Here is a 27,041-nt window from a genome sequence, read left to right as displayed (position 1 = left end):
GACTAGGAACTTTTTTTTGTGGTACTGGGACTTGGACTCTGGGCCTTCACCTTGAGCCACTCCCCCATTTTTGTGAAGGGTTTTTTTGAGATAATATCTCAAGAACTATTTGCCTGGGCTGGCTTTAAACCGAGATCCTCCTGATCTCTGCCTTCTGAGTAGCTGAGATTACAGGCGTGAGCCACCAGCACCTGGCTTAGGCTATGAACTTTTTGACCACAAAGCCTGGGTCATATCTTTGTAGCTTCCTGATACATAATGGATCTTGACAAACATGGAAAGAAGGAATGAGCGATCATTTACTATAGCTCATGAACGGTTACGTTATTTGCATTGGCAACTGGAAGGAATTCTCAGGAAAGAATATAAACTAATTCTATTTTGCGCTCCAAAAGAAATCATAAGCAAGGCTTGGTGGTACATGCTTGTAATCTTAGGAGGACTATGAGTTTGATGCCAGCCTGGGACACATAGCAAGACCTTGTAACCCCTCCCCCCCCAAAAAAAAAGAAGGATGGAAAGGGAAGGAAGAAAGGAAATAGATTCTAAAACTGAAAAAACAAAACTGAACATTAGTTTTGTCTGAAGGTGGTCACACACTCTTGGTCACTCTCCTGATTGCAAGGTAGAGTGTGTCCCCTCTTTGAAGCCTGTTGGCTCTGTGACTGCAGAACCAACAGGAGGCAGCAGAAGTAATCAGAGCCATCTCCAGGCCTAAGCCTTAAGAGGGCCTGGAACCTTCTGCCTTTTGGCTCTGGGGGCCCCAAGCTGCTGTTAGGAAGTTTGGCTGGCATGCTGGAGAGAGCATGTGGATAGACCTGCCAAGAGGAGAAATTACGAGCGTTCCCAGAGATGAAGAGATGACCAGCCACGTCCATGCTTCAGTTGAGCCTCCAGGGGACAACAACCCCAGGTGCCATGTGACTGCAGCCCCATGGGAGACCTCAAGGGAGAGGAACAGTAGAACTGCCCAGCTGAGCTCAGTCTCCACTGAGCTGTGAGATTTACACAGGGTGACTGTGAGGTTCACCAGTGCAGGGGAATTGAGACAGAGGACTAGCTAGTTGTCTCTCTGTGGTGACCAGAGAGAGTGTGTGTCAACATATAAAGAAAGGAGGCAAACGTCCAGTTAGACCGACCCTGGCCAGCTTGGAGCACTGGTGAAAAGTCCCAGGCTTACATGGCAGTCCTTGGATTCCAGCCATGCTGAGTGACCTCCCATCATTTCAGGCACACGTCACTTCTATCCTAACAGCTCACCGTGACCAAGTGCTCGCAACATACCACACCTTGTTTTAAGGGTGTCCCAGACACCCACTCATTTGTTTCAACCATCATAAGAGCTAGGCTGTACTGGTCCCTTTTGCGGATGAATACATTAAGACACAGAGAAGGGAAGTCACCTAGTCGAGGTTAGCAAGCTATCAAGTCAAGTTTGGACCATCAGCAGTGTAGCTTCTGAACTCAGGCTCTTACTCAGAGCTAATCTTAACTCTCTTCCTAACTTGCAAAGTGTCTCAGTAACCCGAAAAGTGTCTTCGTGTATATGTGGAGGTAGAGTGTGGTGTCGAGATGACCAGAGTGTGGAGTACCAGGGACCCCAAACTGGAGACAAGACTAGGGAGTGCTGCTGGGGAGTGAGGTGCAAAGACGTGTTCAGTTGGACTGGCTACCACATAGCTCATCAGAGTCGCAGGGACACTCAAGGAGACACGGGACCAAATAAATCCCCAGAGATCTCATTTTAAGGGAGGTGTCATTGAGGAAAGACACCCAGGGAATAAGAACTTGGCAGACTCACTTGAGTTTGGACACAAAGGTGACAAAGACTGCATGAGGAGAGTTGCTCACAAAACTAGACCTTTTTGCCCCAGGGAGCAGGAGATTAGGCTCTGCAGACCAGGCAGAGGACCTGACTGCATATGGCCACCACAGCGGTTTCCTTGGCATTGGGAATGATCCCTGATGAGGCATAAGTCCCTGAGAGGGCAGGGACAGGTCATGCTTAGTAGTAGCACTCTGTATAAACTTATTGGACAGTTTTCATCTTTAAGAGCAGAGAGCATGACTGTGAAAGTTTGATAAGGAAGAAAGTCTTCTGGAAAGAGACAGGAGAAGGTCAAGAGTATGGAGAGGGCAAAGCTGAGTCAGGACAGACTATGGGCAGGGGTGGAGCAGGGGGTCATGGAGCGTTGCACCCGGTATAGAGGCTAAGGCTCTAAGAAGTAGGATAAACAGGCCAACTTGCGCTGCTTGACAGTGCTCTGCAGGGCCCGCCATGCAGACAGCTCACCGTGGGCCCCGTAAATGAGGATACACAGGTTCTAATCCTGGCTCGACCTCTAGAAAGTTGTGTGATCCTGGGGCCACTTAACCACTCTGAGTCTGTGTTCTGACCTATATAAAATGGGGCTGGGGGTACTGGTGTCCTCCTGAAGCTATTGTGAGGCGCCAAAAAAATGTGAAATTAATTATGCAAATGGCAAGAATCACACCTCCTAGAGCTACCCAGGGAGATGGTCACTGATGGAAAGAGCGTGTCTCTGGTCTGCACCTGTGCCTAGTGCTGTGGCTGGACTCTAAGGTGGACAGATAAAGATCTGGTGTCTTCACAGAGAGACTTGCAATGTTTTCTCTTCTTCCACTCTGCCAGTCCTACCCCATGAAAGCGACAGGTACTCAGTAAATATTTAAGGGCTCAAATACATCCTAGGTCCCCTTTTCTGTTTCTTCTGACCTATATCTTCCCCCTCCCTGGAATATTAATCACCTATATGACCACTCCAAGGGTGTCCACTGCTTACCTCAGGGCACAGCCCCTGCTCTTGGCCTTCTGTCTTGAGAAAGTTTGTCATCACAAAGAAGGAATTTCCCTACAGAGAAAAAGGAGAGAAGGAAACTGTGGGGCCTTGCAGAACAGAACTACGTAACAATCATAACCCAGCTCGATATGTGCTTGGGGGCTGATCCCTAAGCTTCTAGAAACCCGAGTCCTGTGGGCAGCGTGGAATATGCCAAGGGCTTAATATCAAAGCTGGATGAGCCGTCCTGCTGGGCTGGGGGGGAGCCAAGGAACATTCAAAGGGATTGAGTAGGCATGCTCCAATCCAACCTCAAAGGCATGTCATTTTTCTGACACAGTAAAATGCCATTATATTGAGTTTCTGGAGACCTGGGGCTGCAGGGGTGGGGCGTAGGCTGCATCCTGGGAAGGCAGTTCCGATTTTCCAGGACTTAAAGAAAGGGCAAGAGGGCATCCTACCACCTGGGTAATTGATGGATTTTAATGGCCCACTGCTAGAAACAAACAGATAGCAGCATGGGCTTGAGAGGTTTTTGCCCAGCTCTCTGGGACTGCAAATGTGCCCTTTTGTCCCTGCCACTCCCCATCTGTTCCTTTCCTTTCTCCTTTTTGGTAACTCTGCTTTCATTTTTCTCTGTTGCAAATGGAGCCAGTCACACACCTCTTCTCTGTGACCCACACTTTTCCTCTCTTTGTCACCTACATCCTTCTTTCTGTATAACTATACTTAAGAATGGTCTTCCTGGAGTCTTTTTGGTTGAGAAAAGACCACCCAGACTGTGTAGAAGGGCTGGTGCTGTTTTTGTCCTTCTGAATCCAGGTAGACCTTGCTGACGTCATGGCCCTGCTTCTAAAAGCTGTGTCTACATCCCGAGTGAGTGACTCAGAACATGTTTGAAATGCACCAGGGCACACTGCTATTTTGAGAAGCCCAGTAGGACTGGGTAAAGCAAAGAATTCTCTTTGAGGTGCTGGATCTGACCCAGTTTTGCAGTTTTTAGGTTTTCTCAGTTGGGATTTTACAAAGCTTTTTAAATGGAGCCAATGTCTTTCTGGTCCTAGACTCAGGGGAGTGGGGCGAAGCCTTGGTGACAGTGACTGGGGACAAGTCCTGGAGGAAGCTGCAGGTGCTCACCTGCAAAAGAAAGGTGTAGTCCGCAGTGTCGAACACACTGTGCACTGACTTCTTCATCCCATCTTGCATGATCTCCTCTCTCACCTCTGCTATCCCTTTTACCTTGGTGTGCACAGAGCTGATGACAGGCTCTTTCCGCTGGTACAGCTTGTCACTCACCAAAGCAAAGCTAAATGCAGATAGAGAAAAGCATCACTGGTTGGTTTCCTTGGGGTAAGGGGAGGGGGCGCTGTGGTTTGTGCTGCTAGCTCTGAAGGCCACTTCTGTTCAAAGCCTAGCTCTGCTACGTGACTTGCTTCTCTGTGACTCACCTTCCCTCTCTGCAAAATGGGAACAACAGGACATGTCAGTGAGACACGCATGCGTAGTATCTGATGCATAGTGAACGTTCACCACGAGAAAGCTGTTGTCCCCAATCGAGCCATAATATTACCTAGTATAGAGCCTAATATATAGACAGCTTCTCAAATAACAAAGCCCAGCCACAGGTCAGTCCACCAGCTTTGTCCCGGGGCTCAGTAACACATCAACACCTTCCTTTCTAGGGCTGTGTTTTGCAGGTCAGCCACCTGCTTTTCAGAAACACCCACCTGCTTTATAAATAATACCAATACTTCTCTTTATGGAGCATTTAATGTATGCCCAGCGCTCTATATACATTTCCTTAAGTCCTCATAACAGCAGTAGGACATAGTTTCTGGTGATCCAGTCTTGTAGCTAGAAAGAAGAAACTTGGCCCAAAGTCACACAGGCAGACAGTGGCAGAACTGAGGTCGTGACTGGTCCACCTTCTGCCCAGAACCAGCCCTCCCCACCCCATGCTGCACGTTCTTATGCACAACATGGTTCTTCCTCTGGCTTCCTGCCTTCTAGTCAGTTCATTAGCTGTTAATACCACCCTTAGAACACGAACCAAAATTATTATGGGGGAGAGAGCAAGTGGAATTAATAACAGTAGATTCTATCCCCATTTTTCTGTTTTCCTTTTTTCCTGTTGCCCCAAATAATTAAGTTTATTTTAAATAGCTTAATAGGAAGTCAAAGTCAAGAGCTGCCTTCTGTGAGTTGACCTTGGGAAGCCAAGACAGAGTGTACTAAGACATGGTCCCAGCTGCCTTCTTTCTTTCTTTTTTTCTTTTTATGGAACGCTTCATGAATTTGCGTGTCATCTTGCGCAGAGGCCGTGCTAATCTTCTCTGTATAGTTCCAATTTTAGTCGATGCGCTGCTGAAGCGAGCACCCAGCTGCTTTCAACTGTGGCTGAGCAGTCAAATCACCCGGAGAGCTCTCAGAATTGCAGCTCTCCAGTTCTCATCCCTGAGACTGTGGTTCACACAGGGCTGGGGAGTTGTCTTTATAGGTGCCTTGGTGACTCTAATGCAGTCAGGGGCAAGATCACTGGGACACTCGTTAGACAGTTCCCTCTTGGCAAGAGCACGCATATTTGAAGAAGAGCATCTCTAGTGCCCAGCAATGAAATTCTTGGGTAGATGCCTTGAAGTAACTTTCATGCATGTGCTCAGGGAGCTATATTCATGAATGTTTATGCAGCATTGTTTCTGAAAGGGAAAACTAGAAATAACCTAAATGTCCTTTAAAGAAATCCAAAGCAACACTAGGTACTCAAGCTGCTACCTATACAGGAATGTTCACAACAGCACTATTCACAATAGCCAAAAGGCAGAAATAACCCAACTGTTCCTCAAAGTTTGATGAATAGACAAAATGCAGTCTAGCCATAGAATGGAGTATTATTCAGCCATAAAAGGAAAGAAATACTGATACATTAAAATGGGAGTGAACCTTGAAAATAATGTCTGCCAGGAGAAAGAAGCCAGGCACAGAAGGTCATATTTTATCAACTATCCAGAATAGGCAAATCCATATAGTCAGATTGTTGGTTGCTGGGGGTGGGGATGAGGGAATGGGGAGTGAGCATGGGATTTCCTTTTAAAGTGATGAAAATTCTTTGGAATTAGATTGAGGTGTTTGTTGTATGCCATTGTGAATGTACTAAATACCACTGGGTTGTACACTTTTTTTTTTTGCAGTACTAGGACTTGAACTCAGGGCCTTCACCTTGAGCCACTCCACCAGCCCTTTTTTTTGTGTGTGTGTGTGTGTGAAGGGTTTTTTGAGATAGAGTCTTGTGAACTATTTGCCCAGGCTGGCTTCAAACCGCGATCCTCCTGATCTCTGCCTCCTGAGTAACTAGGATTACAGGCGTTAGCCACTGGTGCCTAGCTGGTTGTACACTTTAAAATAGTTAATTTTATGTTATCTGAATTTAACCTCAATAAAAAAGGTAAAAAATATTTTTTACAAACATAGACACACGTCTGTAGAAATATCAAAACAAAGGAATGACAAACACCAAATTCAAGATGATGTTTACAAGGGGAGAAGAAAGAATGGGATGAAAGATGAGTTTGCAGGGAGGAAAACTGGATTAGTGCTGTTTCATTTCTTAACTCTCACGGTGGTACACGGGTGTTACATTATTCACAATACGTGTTTAGTATTTCTATGACACTCATTACAAAAGAAAGATTGTACAGAAAGGTGTTGGGGTTAGAGATCCAGATTTGGGACCCAATTAGTCTGCATGATACAGAACTTAAATGGGATTCTGGAGACAAATAGGTAACACTTATTCGGTCATATGTCTCCCCCTAACACCACAACACATCTGTGACAACTGCAGTGTTTTCCTGAGGTGGATGACATTCTCCTAAGAACAACCCTATGTCGTTAGACCCACCATTGGGACGCTTACCTCTCATCTCACATTCATTCCAGAATGTGCAACGTGTTATAGGTTAGCCTTAACAGACTCCAACCCTGTCATAATTGCAAAAACTGTCTTTATATAATAAACATGCAAATTTTAAGAATTAAAATGCACCAGAAGGGCTAGGGATGTAGCTCAATGGTAGAACACTTGCCTGGCATGTGCGAAGCCCTGAAAAAAAAAAAGAGGGCAACAGACTTGAATCAAAGGGAGAGAGAGAGAGAGAGAGAGAGAGAGAGAGAGAGAGAGTTTGCAGTATCCTGCCCTTTAGAAAGAATATTCTAATGACCATCCCAGTCATACACTATTGACTTTACTTGGTGACTCACATAAGCCATGTTACCTCTTGGGGCCATGGGTTTAGTCCCTGAATGAGGAGCTAACTCCTTGGTCCCTAATCAGATCTTAAATCTACAGTTGCATACATTCTATATCAGGCAAAGCCACCTGTCCCTCAGGCACTGGGACATTAAGGAGTTGGGGATCTAACTGTGTCTGGTGGGATGAGTAAAATAGAGACAAGGAAGAGGAGAGCTGGGTAGTCTGCGCAGAAGGAAGGGAGCTGCTGTAGGAGAAGCCAGGGCCGCCCAAGGAGCCCTCACAGGTGAGTCTGGCCAAAGGGGAGGGTATGGAGTGGCCAGGCAGGGGTAGAGTGGGGAGGAAATTTGGACTGTGGTGTTCTGAGACTGGCTGTCATTTGACTCACCAGATGTAGATGCAGGTGCCCACCAGGAAGGTGTTCTTCAGAGTCCCAAGCCATATGCTGTGAATATGAAGGACTCTCACAGTCTTATATCCACAGAGCTGGCCCCCTGCCAGCATGGCGAAAGGACTCTCTGAGCTCCAGAGGATGGAGCACCTCTTGTTGAAGTTTCCCTTTCTCTCTGTCTCACAACACTGGGGTTCCTGAGCAAAGGTAACTCTAAAGTGAAAGGAGAGCCTAGAAAGTGAACTACCTTCACATCCGTTTAACCCATGCCTTACCTGGGCTTCACTCTTAGTCCACGCTCTACTCACGTAGCCAGAAATACACACACAAGCTGGGCACCGGTGGCTCATGCCTGTAATCCTAGCTACTCAGGAGGCAGAGATCAGGAGGATGGAGGTTCAAAGCCAGGGCAAGCAAATAGCATATGCGACCCTATCTCAATAAACCCTGGTAGAGTGGCTCAAGACATAGGCCCTGAGTTCAAACCCCAGTACCACAAAAGAGAGAGAGAGAGAGAGAGAGAGAGAGAGAGAGAGAGAGAGAAAAGAAAGGAAGGAAGGAAGGAAAGAAAGAAAGAGGAAAAGAAAAGAAAGACAAGCATCTTCTGACAGGAAGGTGCTCACTCCTGAGGATGAAAGCCAGGTCAAAGGGCATGCACGATTTATATCTTCTTTCCTTTTGTCAAACCACAGAATATTGTACCATTTCACACTTCCACCTGTAAAGTAAGAATGTGCACACTGGCCTTTAAGAGGGTCTGAGATAGTAAAGGGCTTGAACAGAATGTTGGGAGCACTGGCCAGAGGGATTGGGGATATTACTGTGGAGAAGAGGGAAGACATACTGGCAGTGTGAAGGCATTTGAAACAGAAGAACAGAGGGCAGAACTGTAACTGAAGGTAAAAGACAGGGTAGATTCTGATTCAGTGTAAGAAAGAGGGCCTATCAGTTAGAGCAGTCTCAGGACAGAATAAGCTTTCCTTGTGGTTGCTGGTTGGTGGCAGTGAAGATGATTATGACAATGACGATTGTGGTGATTTCCATTTATCCCATGTACTCCCCTCCACCCTGTCTCTTTTCCATCTGCATTTAAGCACCATTTCTTATCTTAAAAATAAACCCTCCCTCCACCCACATTCTTCTACCACCACTCAGTGCCTCTCTCCTCCTCCATACCAAGTGTTTAGAAAGAGTGAGTCACCCCATCCATTTCCGCATCTTCATTCACTCCTCCACCCACTCCAGTCTGGCTCCTGCCCCCCCCACCCCATTTCTCCAGTAATCCAGCAGATACGTCATGGATTTGATCTTCCTGGAACTCTCAGCAGCCATTGACACCATTGGCCATGTACCACTTCCCTCTCCTTTCCTTAGCTTCCAGGAGTCCATTTTCTCCTGATTTCTTTGGCTCTCTGTGGCTACCCCTTCTCAGAATCCTTTGGGGATTTTGTGCTCCCCACCCACTAAAGGTCAGTGATACTCACAGGTGTGTTGTAGGCCTCTTGCTTTCACCTATCTCTTCTCTTGCAGCTACTTCCATAGTTCTAGTTACTATCTATAGGTTGGTGATACATGATACATCCCTATAGATCAATAGTTTATATATCCAATGACCCATTCAACATATATTTATATGCCCCATAGACACCTCAAGTTCAATGCCTTTATCTCTGAACTCCAAATTATCTTCTACCCCAAATTAGCTTTTTCTTCTGCATTTCCTGCCCCAGGGAGTTGTTCCATTAACTTCATCAGTTCAAAGCATGGTTCCCTGCTTGGCCCATCTTCCCCCTTGTCCACTCAATTACAAATGCTATTGTTTATCTTCCCAATACTACTCAAGCCTATCCACTTCTCTCTTCTACTCCCATCACCTTCTCACTCCAGGTCACCATCAACTCTCACCAGTTGACCCAATCTTCTCCTACATAGTCTCCCTCCCTCCATTCTTGGCCTTGCCCCCTCCATATTCGACATTGCTTTGAGAAGACAATGGACTCTGGGTGAGGAGCTCAGATTCTTAGAGCTATATGACCTTGGGCAAGTTACCTAACCTTTTGGACTCTGTTTCTTCTTCCATAATAAAGGATACTGATATTATATTTGGGCAGGGTTTCTCATTCCAAAGAGCAGAATCCACTCTGCTGAGTTGAAGAAGAAAGCATGTCTTTAAAAAAGGGCAAAATCTATAGAGGCAGAGAGCAGATCAGTGGTGGCCTAAGATGGTCAGCCACTGGGGATGGTAGCATGGAGTGACTGCTAGTGGGCATGAGGAGTCGTAATGGGGTGACAGAATGTTCTAAGACTAGATGGTGGCGATGCTTGCACAATTTGGCAAGTTTACTACAAGTCATTGTAGCACGTACTTAAAATGGGTGGAAATTATACCTCAACAAAGTTGTGAAAAATAAGGGGAAAAGGAGCTTTTAAAGGATGTTAGGCAATTCATACACTCTATCACAGGGCCAAAGAGCCCATGGACACTACACAGGTAGGAACAATACCCAGGTTGCAGAGTCCGTTCCAGAAAGAGACCTCTGCCGGCCACTGCCTAACCCTCATGTGGGAGCTCACAAACATGAAGTAGCCATGCCAACAGCGACTGGGACCAGGTGCTAGGATCTCAGTCACTGCTGTTCTCTGATCAGCTGGATGCTACTGGAGCTGTAGTACACTGAATAATTGTTAGGACTTAGCTTAACCTTAGGCAGTCAGGGCTGGGGGCTTGAAAGAAGCAGTTGTCTGAAGTCACCGGAAAACAGAAGTGAGCAAGAAAGCAAAGACAGCAGGATGTGGGCCCAGGTGAGAAAGGCGGACAAGAGCAGTTAAAGTTTGACAAACAGACTGGTAGAGTGGCTCAAGTGGTAAAATGCCTGCTTAGTAAGTATGAGACCCTGAGTTCAAACCCCAGTGCTGCAAAACATAAATAAATAAATCAAAGTTTGATAAACAACCTTGGAGGGGGAAAGGACAAGTTCTTGTACGGAGTCAAGACCTTGTACGGACAAACCTATCAGAAAGCTGCTTTCAAGAGCTTGCAAACCATACCCTAAGAACCAGATAAAAAAAGCCTTTAGATGTTGAAGTTGTGACAGCTCAGTCTTTCTGACTCCACCTATGCAGGTGCTCTGTGTTTCCACACTTCAATAAACTTTCCCTGGTTTGCTACTAACTTGTGGTCCAGACTTGTCATTCTTCAACCAACCCTGGACAAGAACCTGACAAACTTCACCAGCGTGGCATCACAATTGGTCTTTCCAGATATCATAATGAGCCCAACGATAGCAGAGCCTAATCTCTGGAACCTCTAAGTGTTACCTTCTTGGAGAAAAGACTTTGTAGATAGTGAGGTCATTTTGGATTATGCCAGGGGGCCCTAAATGCTATCACATGTATCCTTATAAGAGAGAGGCAGAGGGAGCTCTCTCTCTCTCTCTCTCTCTCTCTCTCACACACACACACACACACACACACACACACACACACACACCCCGAAGATACGAAGACAGAACAGAAAGAGAATGGAAGATCCCATCTTTGAAGACTAGAGTGATGGCCACACGCCAAGGGATACCAGCAGCCACCAGAAGCTGGAAGAGGCAAGAGACGGAGTCTCCTCAAGAGCCTCTGGAGGGATTATGGTCCTGCTAACACCTTCATTCCATAGCAATCATGCTGATTTTAGACATCTGGCTTCCAAAACTGTGTTAGAATAAATTTCTGTTGTTTTAAGCAGCCAAGTTAGTGGCTATTTGTTACAACAACCATAGGAAACTAATGCCTGGACAAATTTAACACATGTTTAAATGGTTAAAAGTCATAATAAACTTTAAAATAAAATGGGTACTCTCATCTGTCTTGACAAATATACTCTCCTTACAATCTGGAAAGCCAGGTTCAAATTCTTGGACTGCTCAGAATTCTGTGCCAGAACACAGGAGTGCTAGTTGAAGAGGCTCCTGGCCTGAAGCCAACCCCCTTCCTATCTCATTGTGGCCAACATACGTGTGATGCCCCCAGACCATATGCCCTTTCTCACCTTCCTCCTACAAGCAACTGCCCCTTGGCCACCTCTTGGGCCTCACAGCATGCCCAAGGCTGCTGTGGTCAGTTTTCAGGAGGATAAATCTGGAAAGCCTCAAGGCCATTTAGTAAGATAAATTCTAGCATCTTGAGTAACAAAACCATAGTGGGATAGAAGTGTAGCTCTGGATGGGCATGTTCTGGAAGAATTCTAAGATGACCCTGGGATTTCCTGCGTCCTGGTATGCATAGGCACACCTTGCATAGTCCCCAAAGTTTTAATTAAGTATGATGGATATTCTTCTCCCATGATTAGTTTATGATATATGATAGAGTTGACCATAAAATAGGATGATTATCTTGCTGGGCCTGGGCCTGGGTCTGACACAATCACATGATCCCTTAAAAAGCAGAGAATTTTCTTCAACTAGTCCTAAAATAGAAGTCAGAGATTCAAGCACAAGCACAAGTCATTGAATCATTGCTGACTTGAGGATGGAGAGGACCAGACAGCAAGGGACTTGGGTGAATTCAGGATCTGACAGCCGCAAACAAAGCAGAGCTCTCAATCATACAACCTCAAGAAACTGAATCCTGCCTACAAGAGATGCTCAGAAATGAATTTTTTCCCTCTCCAGACAAGAATTCAGCCCACTAACATTTTGACTTCAGCCCATGGGACTGTATTAGCTTCTACTGGTGTGTAATGAGCAAAAATTAATACAGCCCTACAAACCCTACATCCAATAGGGAAGTTCACCATCAGTCGAGGGACAGAAAATAGGATTTGTCTACAAGCTGGGCCTTCCCTTCAGGTACTGTACATACCGAACAGCTAATACATGTACAGTCCTGTGGATAATCCTCTTCCCCAGTGCTGTGCTAACAGCCAGTGAAGGCCACCCAGTCCTGGGTGGGAGGCTGGGGTGGAGTGAGTGGTCCCCAGAAGCTTGTGGGTACATGAGAGCCAATGAATAAAGAAGCTTTCGCCATTGCACAGCAAGACAGGAAAAACAGGTCATTCACTTGAAACTATCGTGAGATCCTTGAGATTGTGTTTCTACCTCTTTAAAAATGATTTGGAATTAAAAGTGAATAAAAGGGGCTATAGGTGGTAGTGACTGGGTTATTGCAAATGCTTGATTGAAACACCCTTAACGATGCTGAGTTGCTCTTCAAGCTTGCCTCAAGCTTGCCTCTTCTCAGTCTTGCCCAGGGCAGTAAAAGGCAACAGTGTCTGCCTGAAACCTGACTTCTCCTTTTCCTCCCAGCAAATCCATCAGTCCTGTCTCCAAAGCTCACCCCAACTTTTTCCATGTCTCTCCAGCTCCACTGCCTCAGTCCAGCCCAAGTTGCCATCTTCTCAACTGGGTACTCCAGCAGTCTGTTCCTGGTCCCTGCACCCCATTCTTGTACCAACACAATCTGCTCTGTGGCCCGTTGAGCTTTCAGATACACAAGTCATATGGTGTCAAACTTTTCAGTCCTCTCACAGCATTGCAAATCAGATTCTAGCTCTTACCTGCCATGACTCCTCTTTCCTCCTCTCCCATGAGGTCCTGGAACATAACGTTCTTCTTGCTGTTGCTTTTTTGCTTCCAGATTTTTGCACGTTTACAGTTCTTCTCCTCCAGAGTGCTCCTCTTAAAGTCTTCTCTGACGCTCTCCCCCTGCATCCCCCCCCCCCCCGCCTCAGCTCCCCAAACTCTGTCATGTCACTGAGGGTCCAGGGTGGAATTACCAATGTGGTGAAACTCACCATGTTTGTTTCCCCAGGGGCTGTGCCTGGGGTGTGATTGTGCCTCCCAGGCCTCTGGTGGCCTCCACCTCTATGGTGGCCTCACATCTACTCATCTAGAAGAGGCCCAGCCTCATTGGCATGAGGCACGCCCTCTGGAGACACAGGCAGCCAACTAGGAGCTACATCTTAATAGCCACAAAAGAGCACAGCTACACCATCTCCTTGGTGACCAACAGCCTGGGTCTGCAGAGGACAACACTGCTTGCTATTTGTCCAGTGGAGAAGAAAAGGCTATTGTGAGTGAACTCTGCTCTTCTGTCCCTCTCTCAACCTTCCCTAGTCGTCTTTGGCCATTGGAAGATCCGAGAGGACCAGCCTCCAAAGAACAGGAAAATCCTCTCAAGAGAATGTATCTTTTATCTTTCTGCTTGAAAACCTCTATGGCTTCTCAACTCACTTGGAATAAAATCCAAAGAATTCTCCAAGACGGTGACATCGTAGGTGGCTTGGTTTAGACAATAAGTTGATGGTCACAAGCAAATCTAGTAGTGAAGTACCGGGGTGACTCAGCAGCCCCCATGAGCAAAGCAGCGTCCCCCAGTGGGGAGCAGGACTGAGGAAGGGGCAAAGGTAAGGAACTGGATGGCCCAGCATTGGCAATAACCAGAGGCAGAGTCTCCACAGCTCAGTTTCAGGACTGAGAAAGCCAGGACTACAGAGATAGCCTTCAGAAGTCCCTAGACTTTCTGGCTTTAGAAAAGACCTTATTAATAGATATTTGGAGACTGGAGATATGTCTCAATATTTACAATATTTTCATCTTTCAATTGGTTTTTTGGACCATAGCTCCATCATAAGTTAAGGAGCATCTGTAAAGCTAAATAAAGCCAAGATGTGGGGAGAGAGACCCATCCCATCGACATGCTTGAACTTTTATATTCATCTGTGTGTGAGGACAGCTCCAACCCTTTACTCAGTTCCATGATCCAATAAATCCCCCTTTGTGGCTTTGTGGTTGACTTGAGTTAGGTTTCTGTCATCCCAAAAATCCTGACTGACAGTTCTGTTCAGCATCCTCTCCACACAATCCTGCAGTCCTTGAAGCTGGAGTCACTTGACCTGTTTTGTAACTGCATCACTATTTCCAACTACAGATATGAACTTGATTGGGACTCTGAGAAGCTGATCAGCCTCTTGTCTTATTTCCCCTGTGGCCAGCCCTTGCCTTGTACCTAGCTTCAATAGCTGAGGCTCTGTCTTCCTTTCTTAACCTGGCTCTTTGCCATTTCAGCCCAGGTAGGGTCAATTAACCAGAGCCCATCACCTGCTGCTGTCTCATGAACAGTTCTTAGGCCTATCAGGACTTCCACTTGTGGGCCACATGGTCCTGTTTGATGCAAACTACCTTCCCAAATCTCTATGCACCATGGCTCTACCCATTTCAGAAATGGCTGAATCATGGTTCCACCAACTCAAGACCTCACAGGCAGCTCAAGGTAGCATTTCCAAGCTGCTCAGTGACATGTTAATAGCTGTTCTCTTAACAAAGATGAGCTGGGTGCTGGTGGCTCACACCTGTAATCCTAGCTACTTGAGAAACTGAGATGAGGAGGATCACGGTTCAAGGCCAGCCTGGGCAAATAGTTCTCGAGACCCCATCTCCAGAATAACCAAAACAAAATGGACTGGATTTGTGGCTCAAGTGGTAGAGCACCTGCTTTACAAATGTGAAACCCTGAGTTCAAACCCCAGTTCCACACAAAAAAAAAAAAGATGAAAAGCAAATCTAGTAATATTTCTCTTCAATTTTATGTTTAAAATATAAATAGGGCCAGGTGACATTGGCTTACACCTGTAATCCTAGCTACTCAGGAGGCAGAGATCAGGAGGATTGTGGTTTGAAGCCAGCCTGGGGAAATAGCTCTTGAGACCCTATCTCAAAAATACCCCCCACAAAAGGGGTTGGCAAAATGGCTCAAGTGATAGAGCACCTGCCTAGCAAGCTTGAAGCCGTGAGTTCAAACCCCAGTACTGCAAAAATATATATGTATGTGTGTGTACATATATACATATACATGTATGTACATATATGTAGCAAATAGGCATTTTTGTATGGGAGTTATCTTCTGAAGTGAACACTTAAGAATCATATCAGGTCAAATTTACTTTTGGTGAACCATTAAATCCCACAAAGCATAATAGAAAGACTTGACTTTCTACCTTCCAATGGAGCCACTGGAGCCAATTTTTCTCCAGCTCTGGAACAAGATGCTGTTTTTCCAGTTTTGCTCCAGATGAAGGTAAAGGTAAATTGGCTTATTTTAGGAGCAGTGTTGGATGAAAATCTGTATTTAAACTGACAGGTAGAGTGTTAAGATGCTTATTCTGAGAAGCAGAGGAGCGGGGAATGACAGTGGGAACTCCAGACTCAAGGTCCCACCCCGTGTTTATTCCAGGAAACATAGTTACTGAATCATTGCACTATTGCAATTGTTTGCTGTCTCTCCATGCCCTCGTGGAGTCTGTACATCTGAATTTAAGGAGTTCAACACATGTAAGGTATGATTGCACTTTATGACAGAAAAATAGTTATTATTATAAGGTGTTCTTGTAATTATTTGTTCTTACAGACACAATATTCTGCTTTTTAGAAAGAGTGTGCTGCCAGGCACCAGTGGCTCATGCCTGTAATCCTAGCTACTTGAGAGGCTAAGATCAGAAGGATTGTAGTTTGAGGACAACCCAAGCAAATAGTTCACAAGATCCCATCTCCAAAATAAACAGAACAATATGGACTGGAGGTGTGGCTCAAGCAGTAGAGCAACTGCTTTACAAATGTGAAGCTCTGAGTTCAAATCCCAGCCCCACCAAAGAAAGGAAGGAAGGAAGAAAGGGTGTGGTGAACCCAAGAATGACAGGAAGTTACATCACCTGCTACATGAAATTATGACACGTATAATCTATACATGGATGCAAAGGGAGCATTTGCTAATTATGTTCTTTGCCGTTGGTCCTATGCTCACTGTAACATGACATCTAACAACTTATTTTACACTTCAAATATGTTTTTATTCAAGAATTGTTGAATAGTAAACTTTAATATGTACGAAATAATGATAATTCTAATAGTATAATTATTAATACGAACTAATGCTTAATAAGGGCTTGCTAGGTACCCTATATTTCTCTAATTAGCTCACTTAATGGCCCTGACAATGGTTATCCCCATTTTATAGAGCAGAAAACCAAGACTCAAAGAGGTGAAGGATTTTTGAATCCACATTTCTGGATCTCAAGCTCAAGCTTGGTTGTGGTCACTTTCAGACTCAAAGGAGATTTTTTATAATGATACACACTATATTCACAAATTTTTTTTTAAAAGCTTCCAATTATGATGCTCTTTTTTCATGCCAGTCAATATGGTAAGGGATTTTCATACCTTTTCTTCTTTACTTATCAAAACAATTATTAACAATTATTATTTTTATTAATAAAATCTGAGGCCTGGACAGGTTAAGTGACTTGGCCAAAGAAACGTAGCCAGGATTATAAAAAGTTGCTCTATCTCTTTTTTTTGTTTCCATAACCAGCATTCAAACTCAGGGCCTTGCAGTTGGAAGGCTGGTTCTCTACCCCCTGAGCCACTCCACCAGCCTGCTCTCTCCCTATATAGACACGTTAGCATCAGCATGACAACCACCACCAAAGAGAAGAAGGACTTTTGCTATCAGGAAAATGCGAATCAAACCCACAATGACAGTCCCCTTCATATAATCAAAAAGCCACAGTAAGCCGGGCACCAGTGGCTTATGCCTATAAATTCTAGCTATTTGGGAGGCTGAGATCAGGAGGATTGCAGTTTTAAGCCAGCCCAGGCAAATAGTTCGAGAGATCCCATTTCCAAAATAACCAGAGCAAAATGGACTGGAGGTGTGACTTAAGTGGCAGAGTATCTGCATTGCAAATGGGAAGCTCTGAGTTCAAACCCCAGTCCCACCAAAAAAAAAAAAAAAAAGCCACAATAATAAGTGTTGGTGAAGATATGGAGAGACTGGAACCCTCATACTCTGCTGGTGGAAATGGAAAAAAGTGCACTACTGAGGAAAACAGCCCAGCAGTTCCTCAAAAGGTGAAATACAGTTACCATATACCCCAGCGATTCCCCTCCTAGGTACATTCAAGGGAAATGAATGTTATGTCCACACAAAACCTTGCACACGAATTACTCACGATAGCTCCAAAGAGGAACAACCCCAATGTCTACTGACAGGACCAGTGGTGTGGCTCAAATGGTAGAACGCCTGCCTAGCAAGTGCAAGTTCCTGAGTTCAAACCACATTACCACCGAAAAAAATTTAAAAATACAAAGCAACAACAAAAAAAACCCAAATAAAGCCCTAACGGATGGATAAATAGAGCAGTCTATCCATACAGTGGGCTATTATTCAGTCATTATAAAAGTATAAAGCACTGATATAAGCTCCAACATGAATGAGCCAATGTTTTAATGAAACATGCTGAAAAAAAGGACAGTCACAAAGGACCACATGTTGTATGATCACATGTATTGCAATATCCATAATAGATAAACCCATAGAGACAGAAAGTGGATTAGTGGGTACCTGTTGCTGAGGGAGTAGGGAGGTTGAGGATGATAGTTAAGATGTATAGAAATTCTATTTTTTTTTTTTTTACAGTATTGGGTATTGGGATTTGAACTGCTTTACCACTAGTGCCATACCCCTAGCCTAGCCTTTTCTTTTTGGTTTAGTTATTTTTCAGATAAGGCCTCATGTTGTATGCCCAGGACCAGCCTTGGACTACAGTCTTCCCATTTCCACCTCCCAAGTGTCTGGGATTATAGGTATTAGCCACCATTAGCTGGGATTCTTTTTGGGTTGATGCAAATATTCTAATGTTAATTATAGGAATGAATGCACAACTCTGTGAACCACACTAAAAGCCACCTTAAATGGGGAAATTGTATGAATTATATCTCAATTAGCTTTTGGGAACAAATAAGTGTGTGTGTGGGACTCTAACTGACATTGACAAGCCTGGTCCCTCATAAGCTGACGACTCAGATACCTGCATTATCACCAGGCGCGCTCTGAGCTCCTGGCCTCCTCCCTGGAAAGTTGGGGTGTTGCCCTGAGGTTCCCACCTTCCCCTGGCGTGCCTTGCCCTGCTCACCCTGGCAGGCTTCACTGGAGGAATTGTGCCATGGCATTCTTCTGCTGCAGCAAGGGGCTGCTTCCTCCTAGCCTGCCAGGGACAGGGCTTCTCTGACTTGAAGGCCACATAGAATTCAGGATATGTCACTGAAGCCACACCCTGGAGTTTTCTGTGCTGCTCAGCACTGCAGATATCTGTGTGCCCCACACCCCACTTACCTAACGTAGGAAAAGACGATCACATGCAAGACCCACTTAATGCTTCCATAATTTGTGCTCTGGATCCGGGTGACTTTGTTCGTCTCATACTGGAAAATCTCATTCCAGCTGCAGCAGGCTGGCATGGCTGAGAGGCTCACTCCCTGCTCAGGGCTGGACCTGGGCTGGACTTTCTCAGACTAGATAGGTGGCAGCAGGTCCCCCCACCCAGGAACAGCAAAATGAAATGTACTGATTCTTAGCAGGAGCCTTTAATTTTGATTTCCTCCAATGACTGCAGTGGGGGCGGGCCCTGGCAACTGCCCCAGATGTGACTGGCATAAACAAGAAGAACCAAGTCCTACAGGCCTGCCTGGCAGATGACCCCACCCCCGCTGGCCTCCCCCAGACGCCTGCACAAAGATGGTGTTCAGAGAACAGGCATATTTAAAATTCTCCCTTTCCCCCCTTTCCTTTTGCCTTTTTGAACTCATTTCATTTGAGAGAAAGGGGTAGCACTTCAAATGTCACAAGACCCAGTACTTCCCACTGTGACTCAGAAAAGGGTCTAGATCTTTCCATTGCCTCAAGCCCTACTCAAAGATTGGCTAATTCATTTCTCCAGCCCTTTACTTAGCCCCAGATGTACAGGAAAGTCACCCCATCTCCTTCCCCCACCCCTGACCATACCCTGGTGTGCAGATGATGGAGGAAATCAGATTTGTTGTGGGGTATGGAAGGCTTTATTTCTATGCCAAATCCTTTCTGCTTGACTCTCTAGATTCTACCCTGCTCTGTGCCTGAGAGGTCGACCCATGATTTAGCTCAGTCAGTCCCAGAGCACCAAAAGCAAAGTCAACGAGGGAGACCACTCAGTAGAGGAACCCTGAACCCCACTAAACATGGGAAGAGATGGGGTCATTGTAAGATTCAAGAAAGGTGGTTTAGATGAAATCTAAATGTTTCAATAGGCTCAAAAGAAAGCAGGTTTGTGTAAAACAGTCAACTTCAAATACGGATTGCAAAGGGGGCCCAGGCCCTGTTTCCTCAGAAGCAATAAAGACAAGATTGATGTTAAATGTTCTGTCCGGAATCCCTTTATCTGAAGCTGTGCACCCCAGTTTCACAATTGGACTGCTTCTCTGAGTTACAGTGAACTAGACCCTCCAGGCAAAAGTGGACTGTTTCATTCTTAGTGAAATAATTGCAAAAGGGGGAGTTTTTGATAGTCTGTGATTTTGGAGGGCAGTGTTTCTCAGAAAGAAAGTAACGGTCACCCAAAGATGGAGCAGAGTTAATTACTACTCGGCAGCTAAGGAGAAATATTGTTCCCCTGTTACCTTTGCAACTGAATTTATCCATTTCTGTTATTCCTGCCTGGTAAGTGGCCCAGGCAGATTTTTACTTTTCCAGACTGAGCTATTTGTTCTTTCTTATCCATATGAGCTGCATCCAGTTCAGGAGACTGGAGAGAGTGAGGTTGGAGGTGAGGAGATCAGTCTCCTGACCCCTCCCTGCTCAGGTGCTTATTGGTGCCACTCTCTCCTTCAGGCCTGGGGTTGTAAGGGCTCCTCACCTTTGCCAGCCCCAGGCAACTCTGTTAACTCTGCCCATACCTTTGTAACTGGTCCTATCATTAGTTACGCTGTTTGAGTACATCTTGGCTTTTCTGCTAGGTCTTTGAGTGATACAACAATCTTCATATATAAAAAGTGGAAGTGGACAGGACTCCACTTAGGGCAGTAAAGTCTGATGGAACTAGACAGCTAGTTGCCTGGCTTCCAATCCTGGCTTTACATCATAACAACCCTGTGACTTTGGACAGCAACCTTCATTCATTCATTCATTTATTCCCAAGAGCACCAGAAACTAGTAGATACAGCAGTGAACAGACAGACAAGTCAAATGTCCATCCATTGCTGAATGGATCAACAAAATGTGGTTCACCTATACAGTGGAATGTTATTCAGCCATGAAAAGGAAGGAAGCACTGACACATGCCAAACATGGCTGAGCCTTGAAAACGGTATCCTAAGTCAAAGAATCCAGACACAAAAGGGCCACATCTCATGATTCTGTGTATTGGAAATGTCCAGAACTAACAGATCACTTCGTATTGCCCTTGCCACCATCCATCGTCCTCTAGTGACCTCTTGTACTGATCCTTCATGTTCTTTCTTTGCTTCTTTAGCCCTCTCTCCACTATTTCACCACCACCAGCACTCCATGGGTGCTGTTCTCAAGCAAGGCTACCCATGACTTCTCAGTTGCCGGATTTAGTGGATTTATTTTATTCCTTATTTTGCTTCACCTCTGGGATTCATTCAGTGCCATCAGACAACCTCTACTTTCTGTAGCATTTTTTCTCCTTTATTTCTATGACATTCCTGGGTCCCATGTCTTTTTGGTTTTTCATTTTGACCTCTACAACTCCATCTTATCTTTCTATGGCTCTACCAGTCAAGGCAGGAGATTATGCTGCAATAACAAGGCACCCTCAAAATCTCAGATCTCATGTCTTAAAACAATGATTTATTCTTCATTTTCCCTACATGTTTATCATGGGTCACTCAGAAGGCTCTGCTCACTGCAGTCATTCAGAGACCAAGGTTAATGGCACAGCCACTGTCTTGAGCTCTTGAATGAGAACTCACAGTAGCAGTTAAGTGTTGTGACCTAGAAACTTTGCATTCACTGCTTCTTGTAACTCATTGGCCAAAATTAGTTACTTGGTCCTTCCAGGAAAAGCAATCTCACCATATGTCCCCTCATGTATCCAGACACAAAAGCAGACATATTTGTTGAACAGCACTAATGACTATTGAGTCTTTGCCCTGGGAAATTTCACCTGGACATACTGTTTTAAGAATCACCAAATGCTAAAAAAGTAAAGGTAAGGGAGGAGGGGCATTTGTGGATATGTTTAATTATGCATGGAATATGGCTAAAAACGGGACCTACTACATAATTTGTGAGGCCCAGTACAAATGAAAATGTGAGGCCCTTATTTAAAAATCAAGAATTTCAAGATGGCAGCAACAAAGCATTAACTCAAGCTCAGTTCTCTTTTAAGCATGTAACTGCACACATCCTAAGCCCACGAAACTGACACATCTGAAAGGTGTTTCTGGGAAGGAGCTTGGGGAATTAGTGTTTGTCACAAAATGTTATCAAGCAGTCCTATCCTTCCTGGATTCCAAGGGAGAATGACTCAGAGTAAAGACAGATACAAAATGATGGCAGAGATGCCAAGTACCTTTTCCTGTCTCTTTCTTTGTGAAGTAGGAAGCCAGGTTGCAAATCGAACAGGGGTTGGGGACTTTGAAAGGTGACTTTCTTAGACAAGGTGTGTTTTTTTCTTTTGTTGTTGTTGTTGTTGTTTGTGGCACTGGAGTTTGAACTCAGGGCCTCACACTTGCTAAGCAGGCACTCTTTATGCTTGAGCCACTCCACCAGCTCTGTGATGTGTGTGTTATAAGGCATTCTTCTGCAGAAAAGGGAGGGTGTTTTGGTTTTGTTTTGTTTTTTAAAAAAACACTTATCTTAGCCCTAAGTGCAGGAAATGTGACCCAACCTCGAGAGAACCTATTAATAGAATCAAAAACTAAACTGTCCTGCCCTGATGTTACTCTTTCCCTTTGTCTGAAACTTCCTGGTTCTGTCTCTGTCTGTCTGGAAACATGCTCTGTGTGTCTGTAAACACTGACTTTCTCTGTTTTTCAGAGGGCATGACCCAACTAGGCTGTCAAAGTTAGGTTCCACAGTTCAAGTGCAAGCCCAGACCAACTGCCCAATTTTGGAAACCAGAGGGAAGCTGGGCGCCCTAATGGCTCATGCCTGTAATCCTAGCTACACAGGAGGCAGAGATCAGGAGGATCGCGGTTTGAAGTCAGCCTGGGCAAATAGTTTTCGAGACCCTATCTCGAAAAAAACCCTTCACAAAAATAGGGCTGGTGGAGTGGCTCAAGGTGACACACATGAGTTCAAGCCCCAATACTGCAAAAAAGAAAAAGAAACCAAAGGGAATGAATGGGATTGTGTAGCTATTGTCTTTGGTCAAATCAGATATAGCTATGGGTGGGGACACAGAACAGACTTGGACTCTGGGGCTGCCCTCCAAGAAGAAGGAGAAGGAAGGAAAAGAGGAAGAGAAAGGGTGTGGCTTTCAGAGACCGGTGACTCCTAGGCTTTGGGGATGCTGATTAAATATACCAATTCCTCTCTCTCAGGTGGGACAACTCTGAGTCCTGACCAGGCTGTCTCCCAGAAGCCCCCAGTGAGATTGAACTGAGATGCCCACCAGCAGTGACCTACCCTTTAATGCTTCCTGTATTGGCTTCTTTCCCTTCCCTGTCTCACTTCCCTACCCCCTTCCTGGAGTCACTTTTCAAATAAACTCCTGGCACCCAAATCCTTGGTAGTGATGAGGGGTACCCAACCTCATTCAGCCTTATGTGTATTAAAGAATCTGGAATGAAAGGAGAGGGCACAAGAGCTGCTGGAGTCACAGGGGAAGGAAGGAAGGGTGTCAGCACCCAGATTAAGCAGAGTACCCGGAGGGGAGGAAGAGCAGAAGGTGCACCCAGAGACCACTGCAAGAGCACTGCATGAATAAACCAAGGCTACGGGAGAGCTCAAGAATGATGACAGAGCTGAGTCATTAAGGCACAGTAAGGCAATGACAGATAAATTGATGGAACAGGATAGAGTCAAGTGTTAAACACAGACAATTGGAAATTAAGTACATGATAAAAGCATTTAAAATCAGGGCAGAAAGAAATTACTCCAAATAGGATCTGGGAATGACTGGCTAGCCACATGGGAGAGGTGGATGTGGGAGAGGGGTGTAGGACTCAAACTCGTCAGATTTGAAAAGATACGTAACTTTTGGAAATGTGGTAGGACCACCAGATGTTAGCTGAATCAGCTATACCAAATGGGACAAGGTGCAAGTCACCTTTCTGTTTGGGTGTTTGGGGTGCACACATTTTGCATTTAAGGCAGAAAAATGGAAATAAAGATACCAGGAAATCCTTGGTACTGGGGTTTAGAACTTAGGACCTTGTGCTTGCTAGGCAGGGGCTCTACAATTTGAGCCAATTACTTCACCAGCTCTTTTTGCTTGTTGTTTTTCCAGAAGACCTTGTGTTTATGCCCATACCAGCATCTACTGTGATTCTATTTATGCTTCCCCTGCAGCTGGGATGACAGGTAAGTACATCCACACTCAGCTTTTATTAGTTGAGATGGGGTCTCAAGAACTTTTTGTCCAATCTGGCCCTGAACCATAATCCTCCCAATCTCTACTTCCCAAGTAGCTGGATTACAGATGAGAGCCATCACGCTAGATTTAGCACCATTCTTCCTCCTACTCAGACTCTGTGACCATGTCACTATTTTAGCACAGTTCAGCACATTTACTAAGAAGTCACAAGTTCTGCAATGACTAGAAAAAAATGTCAAAGCAATATTGTTTTTCCTCTGTATTCCTCTATAATTCTCCAGTTTCTCAGTGCCTGTGACTTTTTTTGGTTTTTTTTTTTGAGGGGACCAAGGGAGGATATACAGGGGTTTGAACTCAGGGCCTCACGATTACTAGGCAGTCTCTCTACCACTTGAGCCATGCCCCTAGCCCTCTTTGATTTAGTTATTTTTGGTTTTTTTTGTTTTTCCTTTACTGTGCTGGGTGGGAGTACACTGTGGCATTTACAAAGGATTTTACAATGTATCAACTATATCATACTTAAATTCAACCCCCCCCTTGATTTATGAAACAGTTTCAGCAGCTATTATTTTTGCATTTACATGCATGTGTACACATTTTTTGCACCATATTCACTCTCCTACTTCCTTTCCCCACCACCTCCCCCCAATTTAGTTATTTTTGTATACAGGTATTTTTTTTTTTTTTTGGCAGTACCAGGGTTTGAACTCAGGGCTTCACACTTGCTAGGCAGGCGCTCTACCACTTGAGGAAGGCACTCTACCAGCCCTTTGCTTTAGTTATTTTTGAGATAGGGTCTCCCATTGTTGCCCAGGCCAGCCTGGACCACAATTCTCCTATTTACACTTTTCCCATAGCTGGGGTTACAGGCACATACCACCACTCCCACCTCCTGCCCCCAGCTGTTGATCCAGCTGGGGTTTTGCTAACTTTTTGCCAGGGCTGGTCTTCAATTTCAATCCTCTCCATCTTTGCCTCCAATGTAGCTGGGATTACAGGTGTGAGCCACTGTGCCTGGCCTGACTGTGCCTTCTTAACTCCCTCTTCCTTCCTTCTCATCACCTAATTCAGAATTCTCATAAAAGGTTGATGAGAAGTCTTACTGCTTACTGGTGTCAGAGGTTCAGGAGAAAACACTGAGCCCTGGTATTCAAAGATGCTTTTCTTTGAGTTGCACTAAACAGTGCTACCTAATACGGTGGCCTCTTCCACATGTGGCTATTTATTTAAATTAATTAAAATGAAATGAAATGAAAAATTCAGGTATTCAGTTACACTACCCATAGTGCAATAGCTACATGTGGCCAGTGGCTACTTTCTTAGCAACAATATAAAACATTCCTACCATTGCAGAAAGTTCTATTGGACAGAGAGCATCTGGCTACATCTGTGGGAAGGAGGAGGAGTCTATTGTTGTGGTATGCAAGTGATAAAAAGGCAGGCAGTCCCAGTCAGATGGCATCTGTTTTCTGTGTGAAATAGAATCCAGAACTGCATGACAGGAGTGAAAGGGAAGGCACATGGCGGGGAGGGAGGGCAAGAGTGAAGAAGATTCTAAGTAGTTGCTATGGTGAACAGGAGAAGAGAGCCAACAGGGAACACAGAAATTCCTGGGTGGTGTTGAGAATTTGAGACCATGAATTTGTTATTGCCACAGTCTACATGGCTGAGATTATGATGGGTCTGGGGCCTTCCCACCTACATGATTTACTTCCCCGTTCTACACTGGGCGAACCACCAGCACTTGCCAAGTGGTTCACCTCGTTTTAGGACTTGTAGTCTTTGGTACCATCTATGTTTATCACAACTGTCCATGGTTGTTCCTGAAATAGTACAAACAAAGCCCAAGACACAGGAGCAGAGCTGACTATATTTTTCTGCCTCCACTTCCCCCAAGTCAACCTTCTCTGGGTCTTGTATCCCTTGCCAGCCCCACATTGCAGGTCAGAAAACTTCTCTTTGTTCCGTAACTCCACCCAGGCCTGGGGAATCACTTGTTCACACAATATATTCTGGTTTCTCTACCTTTCAAGTGGCTGGCTGTTAGTCCCCAGAGTTTATCACTAGCTAGGGACGTAGCAGGCATTCCTAGATGCCCATCAAACCCTTCTCTTTCTCTTTGATAAGTGAACTTTGTTTGATTTCAAACCCTTGGGAAAGATGACTCTATCCCAATTTAGGAGTACCACACTACTTCCCCTTTACCTGTGGGTGACTGCTAGAGCAATGGATATGAAAGCTCGTGATAGTCACCAAAATATGAGGGGAAGTGTGTTGGCAGCAAGGCTTCCAAACAAAGATGGCATTCCTAAGAAAGATATAGGACAAGAAAGAGATAGGTCCTTCTGATGTCACATGTTCCGGAAGGCCAAGTAGAACGATGAAGGAACGAACGTGCACTTACCACCCTTGGGACTTTTTTTTTTTTTTTAATGTTGTTTAAGTCATTTTGACTTGACTTTTTTTGGGGGCGGGGGGTGAGACAAGATTTCACTATGTAGTTCAGATTGGCTTGAAACTCACAATCTTCCTGCCTCAGTTTCCCAAGTACTGAGATTACAGGCATGTACCATCAAGCCCAGCTCTGATTTGATTTTTTTTTTTATTTTGCTCTTAACGAAAGCATTGTGTGATGACCAGACAATTGGTTGGTTAACAGCGCCACTGCGATAGAGACAGGTGCTTGCCTGACAGGCCACTCTTTCTGTCATCTTTCCCTTGGTGTCTGTGCCTTGGCAGCTCCGCTCTTGTCATAGATGGGTCATGGAATGTGCTAGCGGCTCAGGTGTCTGCTCTCTGGTAGATCCAAATCCTCAGTTCCCTTCCCTTTTTCTCATCCTTCAAGAATTCTGCCAATGTCTCCTTTTATCTAACTAACGTAAAAGAGCTGTCCTTACAGCAGTGATGGATGGGCTGATCTCCTTTAACTTTCCAGAAACCAAAGTTTTATTTCTTAATTGTGGTAAAATATACCTATCACAATTTTTTACCATTTTAATCATTTTTAAGTATATAGTTTGGTAGCATTAGTACATTCATACTGTGGTGTAGCCATCACCATCTGCCTTCGTCCATTTTCTGTTGCAATAACAAAATACCTGAGGCTAGGTAATTTACTTATTTGTGGTGCTGGGGATTGACCTAGGGCCTCATACATCCTAGGCAAGCACTCTATCGCTGAGCTGTAGCCCAGTCCTTATTAAATTTTATTTTGAGATAGGGTCTTGTTAAGTTGCCAAGGCT

General features: G+C 44.9%; 2 protein-coding genes and 1 non-coding gene across 7 annotated transcripts in view; 1 reads left to right on the top strand and 2 right to left on the bottom strand.

The window, feature by feature from the left end:
- Nucleotides 1-18,854, bottom strand: part of P2rx7 (purinergic receptor P2X 7) — a 46,933-nt gene extending 28,079 nt beyond the window's left edge. For 2 of the 5 annotated variants that reach the window (XM_074060868.1, XM_074060870.1), the window contains exons 1-3: nt 18,596-18,853; nt 3,939-4,107; nt 2,805-2,873 (exon numbers count right to left, since the gene is read on the bottom strand). In XM_074060868.1, coding sequence (XP_073916969.1) covers nt 2,805-2,873; nt 3,939-4,107; nt 18,596-18,720 — 363 coding nt within the window. In that variant the 5' untranslated portion in view covers nt 18,721-18,853. Of the gene's footprint in view, nt 1-2,804; nt 2,874-3,938; nt 4,108-7,435; nt 7,924-12,983; nt 13,113-18,595 lie in introns of those variants that run through there. The other 3 variants (XM_074060871.1, XM_074060869.1, XM_074060873.1) reach the window with 3 other exon arrangements.
- Nucleotides 1-27,041, top strand: part of Ift81 (intraflagellar transport 81) — a 172,120-nt gene that overhangs the window by 50,932 nt on the left and 94,147 nt on the right. The window contains exon 3 of the mRNA XM_074060863.1: nt 23,712-23,785. The gene's annotated coding sequence lies outside the window, so the exon portion shown is untranslated. The remainder of the gene's footprint in view (nt 1-23,711; nt 23,786-27,041) is intronic.
- LOC141419067 (U6 spliceosomal RNA) lies at nt 5,073-5,178 on the bottom strand. Its single transcript, XR_012443739.1, has one exon. It is a non-coding gene; the product is annotated as a U6 spliceosomal RNA (small nuclear RNA).

This window comes from Castor canadensis, chromosome 18 (assembly GCF_047511655.1).
Source record: "Castor canadensis chromosome 18, mCasCan1.hap1v2, whole genome shotgun sequence".
NCBI classification, from domain to species: domain Eukaryota; kingdom Metazoa; phylum Chordata; class Mammalia; order Rodentia; family Castoridae; genus Castor; species Castor canadensis.
The sequence above is the reverse complement of the archived record's forward strand: the minus strand, read 5'-3'. Positions and strand labels throughout refer to the sequence as shown.